Genomic DNA, 24,008 nt, shown 5'->3' with positions numbered 1-24,008 from the left:
TTGTTTGTTCTGTTACCACTTTATTTACATTATGGATGTATACACATTTGACTGCTTTAGGATCTTCACCCACCTCCAGCTGGTGGTCACTGTTCACTTTCCACTACATCTCTCCTGTGTCCCTTGCTGTCTTTGGTTATGTTTAAGTCCTTGCATATATTGTGTAGGGATTCATGCTCGGCAGTAGACTGCTTTTACACAGGCACTGGATTTTATTTTTTAAAGAAAACAAAACCATAAACACAAAATCCCTAGCCTTGTCCAGGCACTAACTGAACAAAATAGACCTTGGCTACTCATACACGACTCAGCTAGTCCAAGTTTGGTCAAACAAAACTGCTATTGTCCAAAGCAACCACTCATATTTGCAGTTTGGCGCACATGGCCTGTGCAGTCTCTTCTCAGAGTGGAATTCTGGCTTGTCTCTCTCTAACATCTCCAACACAACCCACTCTGCTTAGTCTTCCCCAGCTGACTGACTAAGGTGAACACCTAGCCTGGCTATATGCAGAGAAATCCAGGTGCACTTAATCAGAATCTGTAGGGCTAAGTTTTAACCCTTTGCACCATCTGCCAAAACAGAGCCTATAGGGCTTCAAATTGATTCAAATGTGAGGCTTGATGAGCTGCCACTAGATTCACACTGCCTGAATTACAGACGGCATGAAACATCGTGGTTGTACGATTACAGCCGTGTACACTTTTCACTGGAACCCCGCAGCATTTCAGAGAAAAATTTGTTTGAAAAGCCAGCCATGGACTATAGAAATAGACCTGACAAATCCGGCATGGTCCTTGGCTCACTTGTTCCTGCCCGCTCCAGTTGATTGATTTTGACAGGTCTCCTCCTATGTACACACACATGGTACAGACCTGTCAACCACCTGGAGTGGGGCAGGGAGAGGCTAGACTAGGTATATCTATTCCTATAATATAAATCTATCTATCTATATGTCAATTATTCTTTCTTTATTTTTTTTTACAGAACTTGGAATACTGTGAGGAAAGGTATAACCTGGATCTTTCAGCGAATACCCTATTTTTAAGAGGTCAAACAAACAGCATGAAGTTACTGGGCTGTCAGACTATAGAAAAATTCCATGCTCATAGCGAAAGAGAAGACGGTCTCCATGATGGTTTGTTTTTCTGTATTTTTCTCTTTCATGTCTTTTATTATGTTTGCAAGGCATATACAGAAACTGATCTGAAATTTGACTATGTAGAGTACAACAAAGTCTTATCTCATACATCATTGTTAATCAGAAGCCGACTAGATTAAGTTTCTTCAAATGTAAAATATTTGGACCATCCTGGTCTATCTGTACACGCTATTGTATACGATCACTTTCAAAAATTGGAAAATCCCTTTAACCCCTTAATTTTGGGGTCTTTAGGACAAATATATATTTTTTTCATCACATTTTTTGAAGATATAGCTGAATGAGGGCTTGTCTTTTGTGGAATGAATTGTATTTATAGGTGGAAATAGAAAAAATTACAAATGTATGTATATATGTGTATGTATGTGTGTATATAAAACACACATATATACATACACTTTGCATTGTTCACCATGCAGCTTCGCATAAATGTTGATATCATTATAGTAATCAGAGATACGGAATGTTTTTCAAAGGATATATATATATTTTTTACACTACAATATTAGTACCCTAAGGGAACTTGAACATAAAATCTCATGATCATATTGTTAACGCACATCGCTACAGTGGATTACCTAATTTATCCCCGTCAACCTATCAAACCCCGACTCTGGCAGTATCTGTTAAACTGTACTGTATGGCAGACCAAAAGGCCATTTTCGGGCTCTTGGTTGCCATAGTCCATTGGCACCGCTGCGCACATTAGAGGTGCTGATGATGGTCTGACAAAGGGAGCGCTCTTTTTTTTTGGTCAGATTCTTTGTGTGCTGTTGTCACTATCGGCATATCAGATTGAACTGCTAAACCTGGTGAGAACACATCAGAATCCTGGCTGTGTATATCAATTGAGCTCCTGCTGCTCCGATGCAGAGGCTGTACCGTACAGATCCCTCAAGCAGTGCACAAAGTGACCTGATCATGACGGTTTTATACATCAGTTTGAGTTAAGGAGAGAATGTTTTCAATCCCCAGAAGTACTTTTTTCTACATAATTGAATCTACAGTTAGGTCCATATATATTTGGACAGAGACGACATTTTTCTAATTTTGGTTCTAGACATTACCACAATGAATTTTAAACAAAACAATTCTGATGCAGTTGAAGTTCAGACTTTCAGCTTTCATTTGAGGGTGTCCACATTAAAATTGGATGAAGGGTTTAGGAGTTTCAGCTCCTTAACATGTGCCACCCTGTTTTTAAAGGGACCAAAAGTAATTGGACAATTGACTCCAAGGCTATTTCATGGACAGGTGTGGGCAATCCCTTCGTTATGTCATTCTCAATTAAGCAGATAAAAGGCCTGGAGTTGATTTGAGGTGTAGTGCTTGCATTTGGAAGGTTTTGCTGTGAAGTAAACATGCGGTCAAAGGTGCTCTCCATGCAGGTGAAACAAGCCATCCTTAAGCTGCAAAAACAGGAAAAAAAAACATCCAAGAAATTGCTACAATATTAGGAGTGGCAAAATCGACAGTTTGGTACATCCTGAGAAAGAAAGAAAGCACTGGTGAACTCATCAATGCAAAAAAGACCTGGGCGCCCACGGAAGACAACAGTGGTGGATGATCTTAGAATAATCTCCATGGTGAAGAGAAACCCCTTCACAACAGCCAACCAAGTGAACAACACTCTCCAGGAGGTAGGCGTATCAATATCCAAATCTACCATAAAGAGAAGACTGCATGAAAGTAAATACAGAGGGTTCACTGCACGGTGCAAGCCACTCATAAGCATCAAGAATAAAAAGGCTAGACTGGACTTTGCTAAAAACATCTAAAAAAGCCAGCACAGTTCTGGAAGAACATTCTTTGGACAGATGAAACCAAGATCAACCTCTACCAGAATGATGGAAAGAGAAAAGTATGGTGAAGGCGTGGTACAGCTCATGATCCAAAGCATACCGCATCATCTGTAAAACACGGCGGAGGCAGTGTGATGGCTTGGGCATGCATGGCTGCCAGTGGCACTGGGTCACTAGTGTTTATTGATGATGTGACACAGGACAGAAGTAGCCGAATGAATTCTGATGTATTCAGAGCCATACTGTGTGCTGAGATCCAGCCAAATGCAGCCAAACTGATTGGTCGTCGTTTCATACTACAGATGGACAATGACCCAAAACATAAAGCCAAAGCAACCAAGGAGTTTATTAAAGCAAAGAAGTGGAATATTCTTGAATGGCCAAGTTAGTCACCTGAACTCAACCCAATTGAGCATGCATTTCACTGGTTAAAGACTAAACTTCAGACAGAAAGGCCCACAAACAAACAGCAACTGAAAACCACCGGAGTGAAGGCCTGGCAGAGCATCAAAAAGGAGGAAACACAGCGTCTGGTGATGTCCATGAGTTCAAGACTTCAGGCAGTCATTGCCAACAAAGGGTTTTCAACCAAGTACTAGAAATGAACATTTTATTTACAATTATTTAATCTGTCCAATTACTTTTGGTCCCTTTAAAAACAGGGTGGCACATGTTAAGGAGCTGAAACTCCTAAACCCTTCATCCAATTTTAATGTGGACACCCTCAAATGAAAGCTGAAAGTCTGAACTTCCACTGCATCTGAATTGTTTTGTTTAAAATTCATTGTGGTAATGTCTAGAACCAAAATTAGAAAAATGTTGTCTCTGTCCAAATATATATGGACCTAACTGTATGTAACTATATTCCGCAAAAGCATGAAAAAAAAATCTAAATGTTTAAACCTTTTCTGCTGTTTAGTAGATTTACTCTTTCAGAGCACTAGATGCTGTGCATTAGATGAAATTAAAGGGGGTGACCACTGCTGGACAACCTCTTAAAGGGAAACTGTCACCCCCTGGGACTTTTCAGACCTCTAATATGGGCATACAGGTGATAGAAATGTAAATCTATACATACCTGTATGCCTCATATTAGAGGTCTGGTTGGGTTGAAATGTCTTTTTATTCAATCTGTTTACTGATCCTTGGGGGACGGGAAGAAATCCCCGCCTACTTTATGAATTACAATGTCCCCCACACCCACTGCCTTGCCCTGTGACATGCAGTCTAGTCTTCCAAGTCCCGCTCCTGCTCACATCACCTTTAACACAAGGCGCACTTTTTTTTTCTCCTAGCTATGTGACTCCCTGGCGTCTGCTCACAAGATCACTGCTGGAAACATAACCGGGAGAAAAGTGTGACTCGTGTTAAAGGGAATCTGTGGCCCCCCCGGGTGATATCATACCACTACTATGGCCATACAGGTTATAGAAAAGTAAGGCTATGTGCCCACGATGCAGAAATGCATGCGGATTTTACATGCGTTTTTCCCGCCAGGTAGAAGCGTTTGTCAAGCGTTTTTGCATGCATTTCTACATGCGGGTTATTAAGCGCTTTTCAAAGCAATTTTAGCATCACTTGGAAAGTGCTTGACAACTTGGTCACACTATATAAATCCATGCAACCGGCATATATAGTGTGACCAAGTAATAGTTAAAAAGGAAAATAAAAATAAATGAATAAAATAAGAATGGTGAAAAGTAAAAAATAAAGATTGTACTTGCCTTCCGATGGCCCGTGGTCTTCTTCTCTGATGTGTCCAGTTTCCCCTGTGTCTCGTGGTGGTGTGAAGGACCTGCGATGACGTCATTGAGTCATGTGACAGGTCACGCGACCGCCGACGTCAGTGGTCGCGTGACCTGTCTCATGACTCAATTACGTCATGTCAGGTCCTCACACCACCGCGAGCCGCCCAACACACCGCACGCATCGCTGAGGAGACCGGGAGGACATCAGAAGGTAAGTATAATCTTTATTTTTTTATTTTAAATTCTTTTTTTTTACAGGTACCATTTTACAATTACGCTGCGTGTCCGCAAAATTAATGGACATGCTGCGTATTTTTCCGCATTGATAATCCGCAGCGGAAATTTCCGCACAGCACATGCGGATTATCATTGGGGATCATGGGGCACATATTACCAAGCGTTTTTTAAGCGTTTTCGCTGCGGAAATTCCACGGCAAAAGCTCTTGAAAAACGCATAGTGGGCACGCAGCCTTAATCTATACATACCTGCATGGCCCATAGCTGAGGTCTGATTGCAGAGAAAAGCACTTTAATTAATTATTTTTTCCACAGGCTTGAAGCAAACCCCGCTTATGTGCTTATTATTCCCCTAAATCCCCGCCTCTCTGCGTAATTATCATATCCCCCCACTCCCCTGCATGTCACAGGACCCTGTGTGGTGCACTGTGCTCCCTGACTTCCGGGCATGCGCAGAGGGCCGCTCACATAGAGCACGCTTTGCTTCATCCCGGCCTCGACTCTCCGTGCACTGTGCTGCAGGGTTCTATTGCGCAGGCGCCGGGAGTCACCGTCACTTTCCGGCATCTGCGCAATAGAAACCTGCAGCGCAGAGCACAGGTAGACGGGCCTGGATGAAGCAAAGCGCGCTCTATGTGAGCGGCCCTCTGCGCATGCCCGGAAGTCAGGGAGCACAGTGCACGTCACAGGGTCTGTCACAGGGCCCTGTGACGTGCAGGGGAGGGGGGATATGATAATTAAGCAGAGAGGCGGGGATTTGAAGGAATAATAAGCACACAGGCGGGGATTGCTAGGCGTCTCCCGGACACCAAGCCTATGGAAAAAAGAATTGATTAAAGTCCTTTATGCCCAGAGGTCTGATATCGCCCAGGGGGGTGACACATTCCCTTTAAAGGTGAGGTGAGCGTGCGCGGGACCTGGAAGATGAGACTGCACGTCACATGCAGGGGAGTGGGGTTGGGTAACATTGTAATTCACAAAGTAGGCGGGGATTTCTTCACCCCAAGCATCAGTATACGGATTGAATAAAAAGACATTTTAAATCAACTAGACCTCTACTCTGGGCCATAGCGGTAGGTATATGACGCGCCCCTGGGCCTGTGTCGCGCTGCGTTGCGCACGCGGGAGCTTACCCGGAGCCGGATCTGTTTAGGGTTGTAGTCTCGTGGCGGTGACCCGGTCCGTGCCCAGGTAGTCAAACTGGACGGCAGTCTGTTAGCGGTAGAAAATGGTTGATGACTACGCCACCCGTTGAATGCAGCCAGGGGGCTGCTGCTGCAGGGCAGACCGCTGAGGCCGGTGGAAGGATGGTGCAGCGTGATAGTATAACCCCCAACGGGAGGGGTATGGCCTCAGGGCAGCCGACGTGGATGATGGGGGTAGCAGGAACCACTCAGAGACGGTATGGTAGCGTTCAGGGTCTTTACTGGTAACAACGATAGACCCTCCCGGAGTACTTGCTAGCGAACGGGGCCTGGTCAGTCCTTGAGCAGATGGGATCTCCCCTGGCCAGGCGTAGTTGTAGGCCTCCCAAGCTGACTGTACTCTTCTGGCTACCTTGCTAGAAGCTGATGTAAGTAGCCCACGTCCCTGAGTGTACCGTGTGGTGCTCACCCGTATGGCCGGTGACTCGGGGCCTTCTAATGGCTTCCGCTCCACGATGGCGGTGCTGGTCCCACGCGTGTGACCGGGCCTTCGGGCTTCTGGGCCAGGGGACCTGAAATCCCCTGCCTGACGGATTCTGCTGCTGGGTAGAAGTTAGTCCCCACAGCCTCGGACTCCGGGTCCGGTAAAGAATCTTCTTAGTCAGGGCGAGCTCTTTAGCTGCCAGCCCCTGACTCCTTGTGACTCTGCTGCTTCCTATGCTGCTCTTGTCTCTACTCTTCCTGGACTCACTAACCCTGCCTCAGCCCCGGGTTTATACAGGGGAAGTTCTTCCCCTCCCAAGGCTGGGCAGGAGGTGTGGCATGCACAGGATCCCTGACCAAAGGACCTCCCACCTGCTCTCAGACGTAATATCTCTATCACTGTGACAACCAGACCCCTGGGGTGTCACACTCCCCCCTAGTGAAATTTAGTACTCCGGGACTAAACACTTTTTAGAAAAATATAACAAGGTATATCAAAGAACAATAAAATACAATAAGGAAACACAATAAGATGGTCACGGATGTCCGCAACCGGGTGCAGTCTTTGAAGAAAAGCAAAGGTGTCCATTTCACCAACACAGGGAGACGTAACCAGGTAGGGGTCTGTCCTACCCCGAGTCCTTAACAGTCTCTAGTCCATCCTGGGTTACGCTCCAACTATATACAAAGGATTCCCGGTAAATCCACCGAAGACTCCTAAAAACAACTAGAAACACAAAATTACACACAAGCAACAATAAACAGGTAAACATTGTAAAACAACTTAAACATTTAGATCCTCCAACGTGCGGGTAACTGGCCTCTAGTGGCCCTAGTGGACCTACGGAGCTGACTGTCTGGCCCTGAACTACAGGGTGTAGGAGCTGTCAAGGGTAAACTGGGCAGCTGTCTACCGGCTCTTTGTCTCACTAGGGGTACGGCAGGCTCACTATAAGCAGAGGGTGGATTCTCCCGTTCCGCTTGGGTGGAGTCTTCTGCCTCCTGGACCGGCTGCTCTTCCAGCTCTACCCGTTGCTCCGTAGGTTCTTGGGATGATGGTTGGAGGAAGGTGAGTACGGGTACCACAACTGCACCATTGACTTGAGTCCAAGACCGAGGGAAGTCCCCGAGCACGGTACTAACCATATCTTCCCTTTCTTCCACGGGTCGATGGTCTTCCTGTTCCTCCTCAGGGTTCCTCAGTTGTTCGGGGCACTTCTTCAGGTGGTCCCGGGATACAATGGCTGTGGTTTCCCCTCCGTCTTTACTGATGGTACAGACCTTCGGGTTCTCGTGGCTTGAGGGCAGTACGGTGTACGGGTCCTTCTCCCACTGGTCGTCCAACTTGTGGAGCCGTCTCTTCCTCTTCAAGACCTGCTCTCCGGGTACCAGGGGAACAGCGGGAGCATACTGGTTGTAAGTCTTCTCTTGTCTTTCCCTAGCCTGACAGAGACTTCGCTCCACGCTCTCCTGTACTTTCCGGTACTGCTGCTGCCTCTCTGTGTCCCAGTCCGTTTCTGGTGAAGTGTCCTCGGGCGTCAGGACTCCCATTTCCAGGTCAACAGGTAACTTACCAGGTCTTGCCCTCATTAGGTAAGCCGGGGTACAGTTGGTGGAACCTACCGGGATGTGGTTGTATAGGTCCACCAGATCGGGCAACTTCTCAGGCCACAGACTGCGTTCTTCCAGGGGCAACGTTTTTAGAAGATCCATTACCACCTGGTTCATTTTCTCACAAAGTCCATTAGTTTGCGGATGGTAGGGTGTCGTCCTTATCTTCCGGCAGCCATACAGATTGCAGAATTCCTGGAAGACCTCCGCTTCAAAGGCAGGTCCCTGGTCCGTCAGCACTTGGTCCGGGTACCCGTGTGGACGGCAAAAGTGCTGCTGGAAGGCTCTAGCTGCTGTTCGAGCCGTTAAGTCCTTGACGGGGACGACAACCAGAAACCGGGAGTAATGATCCACGATGGTTAACGCGTAGACGTAGCCACTTCTGCTGGGGGTCAGTTTTACATGATCCAAGGCTACCAGTTCCAACGGTTGCCGGGTGACGATGGACTGCAGGGGAGTCTTCTGGCTGGCCCGGTCCTTCCTTCTCAGATTGCACGGGCCACAGTCTCTGCACCACTTCTCGATGGTTCCCCTCATGCCTACCCAGTGGAACCGCTCGCGCAGCAGGAACTCCAGCTTTTTCCACCCGAAGTGTCCAGCTCCGTCGTGGTATGCCTCCATCACCATGGCTGCGTCTCTTCGTGGCACCACTACTTGCCAGAGTAGTTCATGCGTCCTGGAGTTAACCATTCTGCGGCACAACTTCCCCTTGTAAAGGAACAGTCGACTCTTCTCTGCCCATAGTTGTTTGGCTTCCTCTGGAGCGTCTGATTCCAGGCTAGCCTCCGGGCGAGTCAGCATCTCCTTCACCAGTCGGACGGCAGGGTCGCTGTCTTGCGTTTCCGCCCAGTTGTAGTGAGGTAAGGGGTTCAACGTAGCAGCCTGCTTACTCCTTACCCGGTGGGAATACTGGATAGTCCCATGACGGTGGAACGCAGGGAGTTCAACTTCTTCCAGTCCCTCCGGATCTTCTCCTCCGTCCGGCAGGTTGGGCATCCTGGACAGGGCGTCCGCGTTGGTATTGGAGCGCCCTGCCCGGTATTTAATTGTGAACTCGTAGTTGGACAGACGGGCCATCCACCTCTGCTCCAGGGCACCGAGTCTTGCCGTGTCCAGGTGTGTCAGCGGGTTGTTATCCGTGTATACGGTGAACCGGGAAGAAGCGAGGTAATGCCTAAAGCGCTCGGTGACTGCCCATACCACGGCCAGGAACTCTAGCTTAAATGAGCTGTAATTTTCGGGGTTCCTTTCGGTGGGTCGCAGTTTTCGGCTGGCATAGGAGATTACTCGTTCTCTCCCCTGCTGAATCTGGGACAGTACGGCTCCTAGCCCGATGTTACTGGCGTCGGTGTAGAGGATGAAGGGCTGGCTATAGTCCGGGTACGCCAAGATTTCATCCCCCGTGAGGGCCATCTTCAGCTGGCGGAAGGACTCTTCTTCTAGCTTTTCCCATTTGAAGGGCGTTTTCTGGTTCTTGGCCTTCCGGGACTGGCCTATCAGGAGGTCCTGCATAGGTGCTGCCTTTTTGGTGAAACCGGGAATAAACCTTCGGTAGTAGCCTACCAACCCTAGGAACTGCCGCACTTCTTTTACGCTGGAGGGGCTTGGCCATCCCTTAATTGCGGTGATCTTATCGGGGTCGGGAGCCACTCCGTCAGCGCTCACCACGTGTCCCAGGTATTGCACCTTTGGTTTCAGGAGGTGACACTTGGAGGGTTTCACCTTTAGGCCGTAACTCGCCAGAGCTTCGAACACCTCCGCCAGGTGTTTCAGGTGGTCCTCATAAGTTTTGGAGTATACGATGACATCGTCCAGGTACAACAGGACCGTCTCGAAGTTTCTGTGGCCCAGACAGCACTCCATTAATCGTTGGAAGGTTCCTGGGGCGTTGCAGAGTCCGAACGGCATGCAGGTGAACTCGCTAAGTCCCATCGGGGTGGTGAATGCGGTCTTCTCCCGGTCCGCCTCTGCTACAGGAACCTGCCAGTACCCGCTAGTGAGATCCAAGGTAGAGAAGAAGTTAGCAGATCTTAAAGCAGCCAATGACTCCTCTATCCTTGGTAAGGGGTACGCATCCTTGTGTGTGATACGGTTGATTTTCCGGTAATCTACACACATCCTCATGGTGTTGTCTTTCTTTTTGACTAAAACTAGTGGGGCTGCCCAGGGGCTACAGCTATCCCGGATTACCCCAGCCTCCTTCATGTCTCTAAGCATCCCCTTGGCGTGTTGGTAATGTGCAGGGGGTACGGGTCGATACCTCTCTTTTATGGGAGGATGATCTCCCGTGGGGATGCGGTGTTCTACCCCCTTGACTCGCCCGAAGTCTAACGGGTGTTTACTAAACACTCTCTCATACTCTTGAACCACCCGATAGACTCCTTGTTTCTGGTGTGAGGGAGTGGAGTCAGTACCCAGATGTAGTTGCTGACACCAGTCCTCCATGTCTTTCTTAGAGCCGTTACCTTCCTCCGGGTGAGATGGAGGCAAGGGTTCCACAGATTGTATAGAATTTTGATTAGTGGTATATAATTTGGCTAGCGTGGCATACCGGGGCAGGTACACTTCCCTCTCCCCGATATTTATTATGCGAACGGGCACCCTCCCATGGCGTACATTGACCACCCCCCGTGCTGTCAAAATGGTGGGCCTACTGTCTGAGTAAACTGGTTCTACCATTGCCTGGTAATCTCTACCTCTCAGACCAATAGCTGCCCGGCACCAAATCATCATTTCACTTTTTGGGGGCATGGCAATAGGAAAAGGGTCACACATTCTTACGCTACCAATCTCACCGCCGGAGAGTTCCACTTGTTGCCGTTGCATCAGTGCCCGGATCTCTTTCTGGAGCACCCGCTGCTCGCCGGAGCTGGCATTCTTGGCAACCTGCTGTAAAAGGAAAATCACCTCTGCAAGACAATTTTCAATTACATTAGTTCCTAGAGTTATTTTTGGGTGACTCTCATGTTTGTCAATATCTACAATGATCAGTCCCTGTGCGGCCAGTTCGACTCTACCAATTTTGATGGTCACCTCTTTAAATCCGATCTGTGGCACGGGCTGACCATTGCTGGCGATGATACTCAAGTCGTCGTCAGGGTAGCGGGTAATATCCGAGTCATTCCAGTACTGCTTGAAGAGCACGTACGGGATGGTGGTGACCTGTGACCCGGTGTCCAGTAGGGCACTCATGGGAATGCCATCCAGTACCACAGGCAAGACTGGACGTCCTCCCACATATCTGTCGCGCCAGTTCGATGGGCCTGGTGATCTTTTTCCTGGGGGTTGGCCCTCTACCCCAGGTTGTGCCCGTTTAAAGAACAGTACCTTTCCATATGTCCGGGTTGATTGCAGCGGCGGCAGATGGGTCGTCCGTCCTCGCTGTATCGGTCACTGGGTCTTCCTCTGGCCGGTGGGGTCCTCCTTGGTCGACGCCACGGGATGTCCTCCGGTCCGGATGCCAGCTGGATCTTCCCTGGGGTGGAAACCTGTAAAGACTGCACAGTTCGGGTTAGCGCAGCAACGCTCTTAACTAGCTCTTGGACCTGATGGTGTAGGTCTGGAGCCGGGTCATTGTCCAAAGCCTGCGCATGAGCTCCCACAGGCCCTGCCGACAAGGGCGCCGCCTCCTGGTGGTAAGTGATAGCTGGGCGCCTGTGGGTCACAACGCCACCCGGTGCTGGTTCTCGGAGCACCCGGATAGCTCTATCCTTGAACTGTGCAAAGTCCAGATGGGGATCCTGTAAGGCCATTGCCCGCAACTGGGTTCGGTGGGCATTGCAATATAAACCCTCTATAAATTGTTCAGTCAACAGCCTGTCCTCGTTTCCCACCCCATCAGGGTCGGTCTGCTTTATGGCCCTCAGGGCCTCTTGTAGGTTTAGTGCATAGTCCCTTATACTCTCATGCGCTCGCTGCTTGCACCCGTAGAATCTAAGCTTGATCTCGGCTGAGGTGCGGGTATCGAAGGTGTCCCTCAGCCGGGTTAGTATCTCTGCGACAGTCCTCCTCCCAGGTGGCCAAGATTTTACTTCTCTTTTGGCTGCCCCGGTTAGTTGGGCCACCAGGATGCTCACTTTTTGCTCTTCTGTGAGGGGGTACACCTGGAAGAGGCTATCCAGCTTTTCTCTAAAGTCATGCAGGGTATGTGACTCCCCTGAGTACTGGGGTAGCCAAGCTGCTCCCGGGATATATGGCATGGTGAAGGGCATAACTGCAGCAGCGGTGGCGCTGGCGGGGGTCGAGGTAGTGAAGCTCTCCTCCGTATCCGACATCTTCCTCCCCCCTAGTGGACCGTGGCCTACCTTGCGATGATCCTCTTCCGTAGGCCGCGGCTCCGCAGTGGATCGTCAGGGTTGAGGACCTTCCGTCGCGCTCCTGTGACGTCGGCGTCTGCTGGGCTCCTTCCAGGACCTTACGCAACGTCCGGACGTGAGGCGGGGCTTCAGTTCTCGCGCGCTTTCGGAGTCCACGCCCCTCTTCTTCCCGCGCGGCGTCCTCAAGATGGCGTCCAACGGCGGGAAAACTCCACGGATGGCGGGAAGAAGGCCGAAGATGGCGCCGGATGGCGGGAAACTTCACCGATGGCGGGAAGAAGGCTGAAGATGGCGCCGGATGGCGGGAATCTTCACCACTGGTAAGTTTGAAAAGTCTCTTTTTCAGGCACGCAGTACCCGGTGGTTGCGGGCACGAAATCCTGCCGACTACGCCAAAGTTGACGCGCCCCTGGGCCTGTGTCGCGCTGCGTTGCGCACGCGGGAGCTTACCCGGAGCCGGATCTGTTTAGGGTTGTAGTCTCGTGGCGGTGACCCGGTCCGTGCCCAGGTAGTCAAACTGGACGGCAGTCTGTTAGCGGTAGAAAATGGTTGATGACTACGCCACCCGTTGAATGCAGCCAGGGGGCTGCTGCTGCAGGGCAGACCGCTGAGGCCGGTGGAAGGATGGTGCAGCGTGATAGTATAACCCCCAACGGGAGGGGTATGGCCTCAGGGCAGCCGACGTGGATGATGGGGGTAGCAGGAACCACTCAGAGACGGTATGGTAGCGTTCAGGGTCTTTACTGGTAACAACGATAGACCCTCCCGGAGTACTTGCTAGCGAACGGGGCCTGGTCAGTCCTTGAGCAGATGGGATCTCCCCTGGCCAGGCGTAGTTGTAGGCCTCCCAAGCTGACTGTACTCTTCTGGCTACCTTGCTAGAAGCTGATGTAAGTAGCCCACGTCCCTGAGTGTACCGTGTGGTGCTCACCCGTATGGCCGGTGACTCGGGGCCTTCTAATGGCTTCCGCTCCACGATGGCGGTGCTGGTCCCACGCGTGTGACCGGGCCTTCGGGCTTCTGGGCCAGGGGACCTGAAATCCCCTGCCTGACGGATTCTGCTGCTGGGTAGAAGTTAGTCCCCACAGCCTCGGACTCCGGGTCCGGTAAAGAATCTTCTTAGTCAGGGCGAGCTCTTTAGCTGCCAGCCCCTGACTCCTTGTGACTCTGCTGCTTCCTATGCTGCTCTTGTCTCTACTCTTCCTGGACTCACTAACCCTGCCTCAGCCCCGGGTTTATACAGGGGAAGTTCTTCCCCTCCCAAGGCTGGGCAGGAGGTGTGGCATGCACAGGATCCCTGACCAAAGGACCTCCCACCTGCTCTCAGACGTAATATCTCTATCACTGTGACAACCAGACCCCTGGGGTGTCACATATACATTTACATTTCTATCACCTGTATGCCAATATTAGAGGTCAGATAAGGGCCAGGGGGTGACAGATTCCCTTTAATAATGGACCAAGTTGCTATCTAAATTAATAATGGTGAAAAAAAGCAATATGATGTTGCTCTTCTGTTTTTAGCCTTCTGTTCCCCGCTTGTCTCTTAACATACAAATATCCCATAATTGCTGCCGTGGTCATGTGACATTTGTTCATGCCAGGAGATCGGCAGAGTACACAGGGCTGAGGGCAGAGGTGCAACGCCGACAGATTGGTAAATCCAACATGGTAAGCTAAACCTCCGACTCCACAGCACGGCCTCACTACTGAGCGTGTACATAAAGTGCAGCACAGATTTATCTCAACTAAAAGCCCAGATCCTTAGATCAGGAATAGAAAAGACATTTATAGGACATTTCATAACTTTCCCAAATTCTTAGGAAAACATTTACAGCACATCCTGCATTATACTACTGTACCCAATTTATTATATATTTTCAGAGTCGGTCCATTTTATACCGACTCCACCTAAATGGAGACCGACTCCACAGCCCTGGTTACATTTATTAAATCAGTAAGGTGACTGAGGTTGAGACGTCAGTGGAGTAGCTGTATAGAGCTACTATATATGCATATGTGCTAATCAAACTGCCCTGCAGTTACGCAATGTGGCACTTAGCAGTGGTAGTTTTGTGCCAGACATCCATATAACTGATTTGTGAGCTACAGTGTATAGTTTGATGGATAGATATATTTGTGTGTATGTATGTGTGTGTGTATATAAATTAACACATGTGGAATTATATACTTAACAAAAAAGTGTGAAACAACTGAAAATATGTCTTATATTCTAGGTTCTTCAAAGTAGCCACCTTTTGCTTTGATGACTGCTTTGCACACTCTTGGTATTCTCTTGATGAGCTTCAAGAGGTAGTCACCGGAAATGGTCTTCCAACAATCTTGAAGGAGTTCCCAGAGATGCTTAGCACTTGTTGGCCCTTTTGCCTTCACTCTGCGGTCCAGCTCACCCCAAACCATCTCGATTGGGTTCAGGTCTGGTGAATGTGGAGGCCAGGTCATCTGGCGTAGCACCCCATCACTCTCCTTCTTGGTCAAATAGCCCTTACACAGCCTGGAGGTGTGTTTGGGGTCATTGTCCTGTTGACAAAATAAATGATTGTCCAACTAAATGCAAACCGGATGGAATAGCATGCCGCTGCAAGATGCTGTGGTAGCCATGCTGGTTCAGTATGCCTTCAATTTTGAATAAATCCCCAACAGTGTCACCAGCAAAGCACCCCCACACCGTCACACCACCTCCATGCTTCACGGTGGGAACCAGGCATGTAGAGTCCATTCGTTCACCTTTTCTGCGTCGCACAAAGACACGGTGGTTGGAACCAAAGATCTCAAATTTGGACTCCTCAGACCAAAGCACAGATTTCCACTGGTCTAATGTCCATTCCTTGTGTTCTTTAGCCCAAACAAGTCTCTTCTGCTTGTTGCCTGTCCTTAGCAGTGGTTTCCTAGCAGCTATTTTACTATGAAGGCCTGCTGCACAAAGTCTCCTCTTAACAGTTGTTGAAGAGATGTATCTGCTGCTAGAACTCTGTGTGGCATTGACCTGGTCTCTAATCTGAGCTGCTGTTAACATGCGATTTCTGAGGCTGGTGACTCAGATAAACTGATCCTCAGAAGCAGAGGTGACTCTTGGTCTTCCTTTACTGGGGCAGTCCTCATGTGAGCCAGTTTCTTTGTAGCGCTTGATGGTTTTTGCAACTGCACTTGGGGACACTTTCAAAGTTTTCCCAATTTTTCGCACTGACTGACCTTCATTTCTTAAAGTAATGATGGCCACTCGTTTTTCTTCGCTGCTTTTTTCTTGCCATAATACAAATTCTAATAGTCTATTCAGTAGGACTATCAGCTGTGTATCCACCAGACTTCTGCACAACACAACTGATGGTCCCAACCCCATTAATAAGGCAAGAAATCCCACTTATTAAACCTGACAGGGCACACCTGTGAATTGAAAACCATTTCCGGTGACTACCTCTTGAAGCTCATCAAGAGAATGCCAAGAGTGTGCAAAGCAGTCATCAAAGCAAAAGGTGGCTACTTTGAAGAACCTAGAATATAAGACATATTTTCAGTTGTTTCACACTTTTTTGTTAAGTATATAATTCCACATGTGTTAATTCATAGTTTTGATGCCTTCAGTGTGAATGTACAATTTTCATAGTCATGAAAATACATAAAAATCATTAAATGAGAAGGTGTGTCCAAACGTTTGGTCTGTACTGTATATATAATATATGTATGTGTGTATGTATATATATATCTATATCTCTATCCATATGTATATTTGTCACAGGGCCCTGTGATGTGCAGGGGAGGGGGGGATATGATAACTAAACAGAGGCGGGGATTTAGGGGAATAATAAGCACATAGGCAGGGATTTCTTGACATTCTACAGGAACGGGGAAGGAGACAGTAGGTTGGGGGTGGTTGCAGTAGCTTTGGTGTTGAGGTTGCAGCAAGCAAGGTCATGGCAGGCTGTAAGCTTGTTTGAAGAGATGGGTTTTCAGGTTCCGTCTGAAGGATCCAAATGTGGAGGCTAATCAGACGTGTTGAGGCACAGAATTCCATAGGATGGGGAGAAATCTTGGAGGCGATTGGGTGAGGAACGAATTAGTGTGTAGGAGAGGAGGTGGCCTTTGGAGGACTGGAGATTACGTGAGGAAATCTATCGGGAGATTAGTTCAGAGATGTACAGAGAGGAAAGGTTATGGATGGCTTTGTAGGTCAGTGTTTGTAGTTTGAACTGGATATTCTGCGCAATTGGGGGCCAGTGAAGAGATTTGCAAAGGGGGGTAGCGGAGGAGTAGCGATGCGAGAGATGAACCAGTCACGCAGCAGAGTTGAGGATGGACTGGAGGGGTGTGAGAGTGGTAGCAGGTAGGCCACAGAGGAGCATGCTGTTGTTGTCGAGGCGGGAGATGATGAGGGCATGCACAACCAGTTTAGTAGATGGAGGGATTCTGGAAATTTTTGAGCTGCAGGCAACAAGAGGTGGCGAGAGCTTGGATATGGGGTTTGAAGGACAGGGAAGATTCAAGGGTTACTCCGAGGCAGCGGATTGCCGGTACTGGGGAAAGTGTGGCGTCATTTATTGTGATAGAAATATCAGGTGGGGAAGATACGCAAGATGGGTGAAAGATGAGTTCAGTTTTGTCCACATTGAGCTTTAGGAAGCAAGAGGAGAAAAGGAGGATATGGCTGATAGACATGCTGGAATTCTGGACAGCAGAGCGGTGACATCTGTGCCAGAGAGGTAGATCTGGGTGTCATCAGCGTACAAATGGTATTGGAAGCAGTGAGATTTTGAGCTGTCCCAGGCCAAGGGTATAGATTGAGAAGCGTAGTGGTCCTAGGACAGAGCCTTGAGAGACTCCCAGAGTGGGGGCGGGATGAGGAGGTAGCGTGGGAGATGCTAAATGTGCGGTTAAAAAGGTATGAGGAGATACAAGATAGGGCAAGTTTTTGATGCCAAAGGAAAAGAGGATCTGTAGTAGGACTGGCAGTGGTCTACTGTGTCAAAGGCTGAGGACAGGTCAAGAAGGAGAACAGAATTGTCAGCTTTGGCTGTAAGTAATTAGTAATTTTGGTAAGGGCAGTTTCGGTGGAATGGTGTGGGTGGAAGCCAGATTGTTAGTTGTCGAAGAGGGTTAGATGAGAAGTGAGAGGAAAGTTCAGCGTGAACGTGTTGCACAAGGCTTTTGGAGTCAAATGGGAGCAACGATATAGGGCGGTAGCTAGACAAGGCGGTTGGGTCGAGGGATGGCTTTTTGAGGATGGGCATGATTGTGGAATGCATGAAGGCAGCGGGGAAGGTACCAGAAGTTAGTGATTGGCTGAAGAGATGGGTAAGGGATGGGATGAGTGTGGGGAATGAGTGTCGAGGGCGACCGAGTCAATAGCTGATGTGAGAATGGCATTGTAGAAAGCAGTGGCGTTGACGGTGTCGTGGAGTGAGGATATGGATATCAGTGGTAGAATAGAGTCAGAGAGTGTACGAGTGTCTAGATGTGCAAGGTTTCTGCGGGGGTGTGCTAGTTGCTGGGCATGGGTGGCAGGTGAGGAGAACTGGGATGAGAGCGTATATGGTGGTCAGATAAGGGTAAGGGGGAGGTTTTGAGGTTAGATCGGGAGCAGAGTCGGATGAAGGTGAGGTCTATTGTGTGTCCGTCTGTGTGGGTAGCTCAGGAGGACGAAGTCCAAAGGATGAAGTAAGCGACAGGAGTTTAGATGCTGTTGACTGGCGAATGTCAGTGGGGATGTTGAAATCACCCATGTTGATTGTGGGAATGTCAGCAGAGAGAAAGTAAAGAAGCCAAGAGGAGAATTGGTCAATAAAGGCAGTGACCGGGCTCTCAGGTCGGTATGACAGCCACTTGGAGGGAGAGTAGATGCGGACAGAGTGGACTTCAAAAGAAGGGAGGGTAGAGGTGGGATAGGGATAAAGGTGTAGTTGGTAGAAGGGAAAAGACCTACTCCTCCACCATGTCTGTTTACCAGGGCGAGGAGTGTGGGTGAAGTGGAGCCCACTATAACACAGCGCAGCAGGGGAGACAGTGTTGGCGTGTGTCAACCATGTCTCTGTGATGCCCAGGAAGGAGAGATGGGCCTCTCTGAGAGGTAAAGAGGTCGTGGACAAAATAGAGCTTGTTGCAGACAGAGTGGGCGTTCCAAAGTGCTCCAGAGAGAGGGAGCAGGGGGGTGGGCGTTAGGGGCACGGGTTTTATTTGGGAGAGGTTGCGGTAGTTTGCAGTTGGTTGGAAGCGATAGGAGGAGGAATTGGTGGGAGTTGTGAATTATGGGGCTCCAGGATTGGGAGAAGGAGAGTGTCCGGCTTGTTTTATGTTTATAGATAGATCTGAGGTTGAGGAGCAGGTGTGCAGATGAGGTCAGGTGAGGGGGTAAGCGGGAAGGAGAGATTATTATTTGGTTAGAGAGTGCTGGGGTTTGGGGGATAGCGAAGGAGAGTAAGGATTAGTGGTGCAAAGACAGCAAGGGCGTATGTAAGCATAATGAAGGTTTAAGTGTGAATGAGAGAGAGAAACTAAGCACAATTAGTAAATAGTTACTCCTACCTTCTGGCCTATTTCCGGCTTATTTCAGATTAAGACCCTTAAGCACGACCCTTCAGAGCCAGACCCATCTTTATCTAGAAGTTTCATCTCTACCCAATGTGGGTTTGCGTTTTTTTTTTATTTATTGGGATTCGCCCTTTTATGATTCAGAATAAGATGTTTAGATTTTTTCCAACCGCTTCAATTAAGTGCTTATGACCTGCTATTAAAGGGAATCTGACATCTGATACTTGCTGCCCAATCTGAGGGTGGCATGATTCAGGCAGTGGCTGAGATCAGTTAGTGGATTGGGCATGAAGTGTCAGATGTCAGGTTCACTGTAAAGCGCTTGCACGTACTGTGTGTGTTCGGCTACTGCTGCTAGACTGCATTTGTGGCCGGTTCCTTTGGCAATAAGCTGTAAACAATAAAAAAAGAAAATTTTTAAGTAACCTGTCGCCATGAAAATGCAGTCCTATCTGCAGGCATCATGTTATTGAGGAGGAGGAGGAACAGATTAGATTGATATATAGTTTTGTGGAAAAAAAAAAATTCAGTATAAGCTGTTTTCATCACCTAAATCTGTTCTTTCTGAGACTTTCAGTCCAGTGGGCAGTCCTGTCAATGATTGACATCTATCACTGTAAGTACACTTGTACAGAGAAAGTTGTCAATCACTGATAGGACCGCCAACTGGACAGAAAATCTCAAAAGGCAGAGGTTTGTGATGAAAATACGGGTTATACGGACCTTTTTTTCAGTAAACTATAGATCAATCTAATTTGATTTTCCTTCTCAATAACATGATGCCTGCAGATAGGACTGCATTTTCATGGTGACAGGTTCCCTTTAATATCAGGAGAACAGATGCAAATTTTAATGAAAAGTAACTGCAACAGTGATTATGTATTTTATCAAATGCAACATATGTAATATTTTATGTAAGATTCACTTCTACGTCATTAAAAACACATGCAATAGAACATCTAAATAGGTTTTGTGATACTAACACACAAGGTTTCCAATCCAGTTAAAATGTATTACTTTTATACTGCAGTTAAAAGGATTGTTCACCACTCGGGGAAACCCCCTCCTCAATCCCTATGTTTTCCCCTTGTAAAATAATACATATACTCACCTCTGTTGCCGGTGCTGTTCCCGAGGTGTCGACACGGGGTCTCCCAGGGCTCGCATAACATTGTCATACGATCCTTGCGGCCAATCAGCGCTTGCTTCACTCTGCCCTATGGGTGTTATTTTACTGGGCCAAACAAGGATTGAGATGGGGTTGTCCAAGTAGTGGACAACCCATTTAAAGACGGTGTCTGTCTGAAAATGCAGTACTTTATATGCATGTACTTTGTGGAGTTTTAAAATCTTCTAATAAAAATTGTGACCTGCAGGTTAAAACTTATTTCAAGATTTGTCAATGAAATGGAAAGCCCTCTAGGGTATTATTATAGACTGCAAATAATGTTTTTGTACATATTTCTAGCAATATGATTTCTTTTCAGTTACATCGCCTGATACCAGTGTGTCAATATTTAGCTGGCAAGTTAATACGTATGGACAAAATAAGCCTTCAATTTACATGGGAGTGTTTGATATAAATCGTTGGTCTCAAGCACAGATGCCGGATTCTTTAAGGTAAGATTTTTTTTTTTGTGGGAGAGGAGAGTAATGGCATTCCTTTCATTGTATACTCCAATTATTTTCTTTCTCTCACAGGCCTGGTCAGTTTCTTAGAAACTGTTCATATGTTGCATTTTGGTCTCTTGAAGCCTTGACAAACATGACTGATGACACCATCTTTGATGTTCTTGTACATGAACGTAGTTTGAGTAGAGGTGTTCCACCTGCATATCCACCACCAGAACAGTTCTACTTTCCAAGCACCTATAATTTTGGTAATGATTATTTTTAATTATTATTGATGGCCTTGAATAGTAAATTAATTTATATATATTTTTTCCTATATAAATTAGACCTATTTTAATATAATAATGTTTATGTACCCCTCCTGCTACAGTTTGACCCTGTGATAGTACTTGCTCTGGCATTATTACGGCACCCTGATTTTGTGCCATTATTAGTCATTGTTCGCTTCTGGGATTTGAACTGAAAGCGGTCTAGAAGCCAGTGCAGTAGCCATTGAGCTATACACTGAATAAATCTAGGCGTTCTATTTGGTTATATGATTTTCAGTGCAAACCAGTCTGCAACTCATTGGGACTTTCGCACATACCTCCTCCAAGCCAAATATAAATGATGTGTGACTTTGATATGTGATTCTGATATCTGACTTTCTTCAAACATCAGAATCACAGTGACTTTTAGACACCTCGGGTATTTTCATGGTTGATCTCATAAGCCAAGAAAAACTTCTTTCATCAATTGAGTGAATAGCTCAATGGTAAGTGCACTGGCTTCTGGACAAAGTTTTGGGTTCAAGTCCCAGCGAATAGTGACTTTTTTTTTATCACATGTCAGTCAGTTCTCAGACAAGGTATTTAGCCTCAAACTGGCATAATTCTGATGTTTGACTTTGATGTCTGATCATGTCCTAAAATGGACACTGTAAGTTGATTCCCTGTCATAAACAGGTACAGTGTTCCACCTCACCCATCTCCTCCTCACCCTTTCAGCAGCAATAATGTGCCATCTGTCCATTCCACATCTCATCCCTATAGATCACCAAGAAAAAATGCCACTTCTCCATCCCACCTGTCATCAGGAATGATGCACCCCTTGTGTGTCCCTCTCCCATCCTCACCTGTGATCAGTAGGAATGATGTGCCATCTCTCCATCCCACGCCTTATTAGCAGGACACACAGTGCATTGTGAAAGTATTTGGCCCCCTTGAACTTTTCTACCTTTTGCCACATTTCTGGCTTCAAACATGAAGATATAAAATTCTACTTTTTTGGGGAAGAACCAACAACCAGTGGAACACAATCATGAAGTGGAACGAAATTTCTTGGATATTTTAAACTTTTTAAAAAAATTAAAAACTAATTTAGGTTTAATGAGTTTTCTGACGATATTTTTTTTGTTTTCTGTCATATTGAAGATGCTACTTGCTTGTTGAATTCCGGAGTTATCCACATCACATGCACTGGCTTTCATAAAGAGGTAAAAGAACAATGAAATCTTTCCTATCTAAAATTGACAAATTTGCTTGAGATTTTTATTTATTGAAAATTATAATTTTTTTCTTTAAAAGGAATCTGTCAGCATGTTTTTGCTATGTAAATTAAGGACAGCATGACGGGGATAAAGCACTAAACTCAATGGTGTCATATGTACACGCTGTGTGGTGGTGTTACACTTTAATCACCTTGATTAACATTGCTGTGAGGATCCGGCAGGCCGGCAATCGTCCAACTCGGCCCCCTTCTGTGATAAGCACCTCACTGTCTGTAGAGAGCCTGGTGTGGGCAGGGGCAGCTTTCTCATCTCTGCTGCATTGCTAAACCTAAAAATTGTGTCCCTACTACTGCGCCCAGTAATCAAAGTGGTACATCGTTGGATTCAGGGTCTCTTTGCCTACATCAGGCTGCTTAGAGGAGGTAGCAATAATCTGCTGAGAGATTCCCTTTGATCATTAAATCTTCTTAGAACAGTTTATATACAGTAGATGCACTTTGTTTTTGCAACACTTTTCACCTACTCAAATGAATGGGAAAAATAACGTTTTACATACATACATACATACATACATACATACATACACCATACATACATACATACACCATACATACATACACCATACATACATACATACACCATACATACATACACCATACATACATGCATGCATACATACATGCATGCATGCATACATACATACATACATACATACATACAACAAAATGCACGTTTGTACGCAGTGTTTTTTTTTCCAACGCTTTGTTTTGGGGCAGAAGCATTTGCAGCAAAAATGCAATGTCTGAACATTTATGTTTCTGCTTGTCAATGGAAATCATTAAAGTGAACCTGTCACAAGGTTTGTCCCATATAAGATATGGCCACCACCGTTCAGCCCTGATATACAGCATTCTATAATGCAGGGTATATGCCCCCAAGCCGGCCTGCAAGACAATAAAAAGATGTTTTATTATACTTCCCTGCGTGGCGGTCGAGTCTGGTCCGAGGGGTGTCGCCCGTCCTTGTCCAGCGTCGTTGTCCTCCTTGCTTTGTGTGGATGACTCGTCCCGTACGTCATCCACAGATTCTCCCGGCATCGTGCTCCTACACAGGCGTACTTCTCTGTCCTGATGAGGGCAGAGTACAGTAGTGCAGTGCGCATGCGCCTGGGCTCTTTGACCTGTTCTGGCACATGCACTGCAGTACTTTGCTCTGCCCTCGACAGGGCAGAGAAGTAGGCGTGCACAGGAGCGCAATGGCAGGGGACTGTATAGATGACATACGGGACGCGTCATCCACGCAAAGCAAGGAGGAGGATGACATCGCAAGAAGGGAGGCACCGAACCAAGACGAGCGACACCCCTCCACAAATTTTCCAGTGATCAGGACCTCCTGATGTCGGGCTCGAGAGGATCGGGATTCTTCGCATTCCTCTTTCCTTTTGCCGTGGTCCGGAGGCCGACATCTTGCTGATCAAGGGGTCCCTCAGCCTGTCCGGTTGAGCCAATGCTCCCGAGGAAAACTGCTTCCCCCTCGGGGGGCTCTCAGTTCACGCTGCTCAAGCCCTGCGTGCAACTCCTATGCGTCCTGAAGATTGAATTTGCAGCACTTCCGGTTATAAAGGTAGCGACATGCAGACCTCTAGTGCCCGGTGAGCGTTCCACCGTGGAACGCACTGCTTCTTTTTTTTTTTTTTTTTTTAAATGGTGCCAAATCCTAAATTTAAGGTGAAATGCCTTTTTGATGATTCTGATGGAAAACGGGTGTGATAATACTATTTAAGTATTGTTAGAGGGGAGCTGAGGTTACCAGTGCATCCAGAATGACCGCTATGGAAGGACA

At 47.4% G+C, this 24,008-nt stretch overlaps 1 protein-coding gene across 1 annotated transcript in view; it reads left to right on the top strand.

The window, feature by feature from the left end:
- The window catches only part of LOC141219303 (protein ELYS-like), a 116,051-nt gene that overhangs the window by 14,795 nt on the left and 77,248 nt on the right, over positions 1-24,008 (top strand). The window contains exons 8-11 of the mRNA XM_073666072.1: positions 986-1,136; positions 20,533-20,665; positions 20,747-20,925; positions 22,090-22,151. Of these exons, the coding sequence (XP_073522173.1) occupies positions 986-1,136; positions 20,533-20,665; positions 20,747-20,925; positions 22,090-22,151 (525 nt within the window). The remainder of the gene's footprint in view (positions 1-985; positions 1,137-20,532; positions 20,666-20,746; positions 20,926-22,089; positions 22,152-24,008) is intronic.

This window comes from Phyllobates terribilis, unplaced genomic scaffold (genome assembly GCF_046119375.1).
Source record: "Phyllobates terribilis strain yellow unplaced genomic scaffold, ASM4611937v1 Scaffold_260__1_contigs__length_2691941, whole genome shotgun sequence".
NCBI lineage: Eukaryota > Metazoa > Chordata > Amphibia > Anura > Dendrobatidae > Phyllobates > Phyllobates terribilis.
The sequence above is the reverse complement of the archived record's forward strand: the minus strand, read 5'-3'. Positions and strand labels throughout refer to the sequence as shown.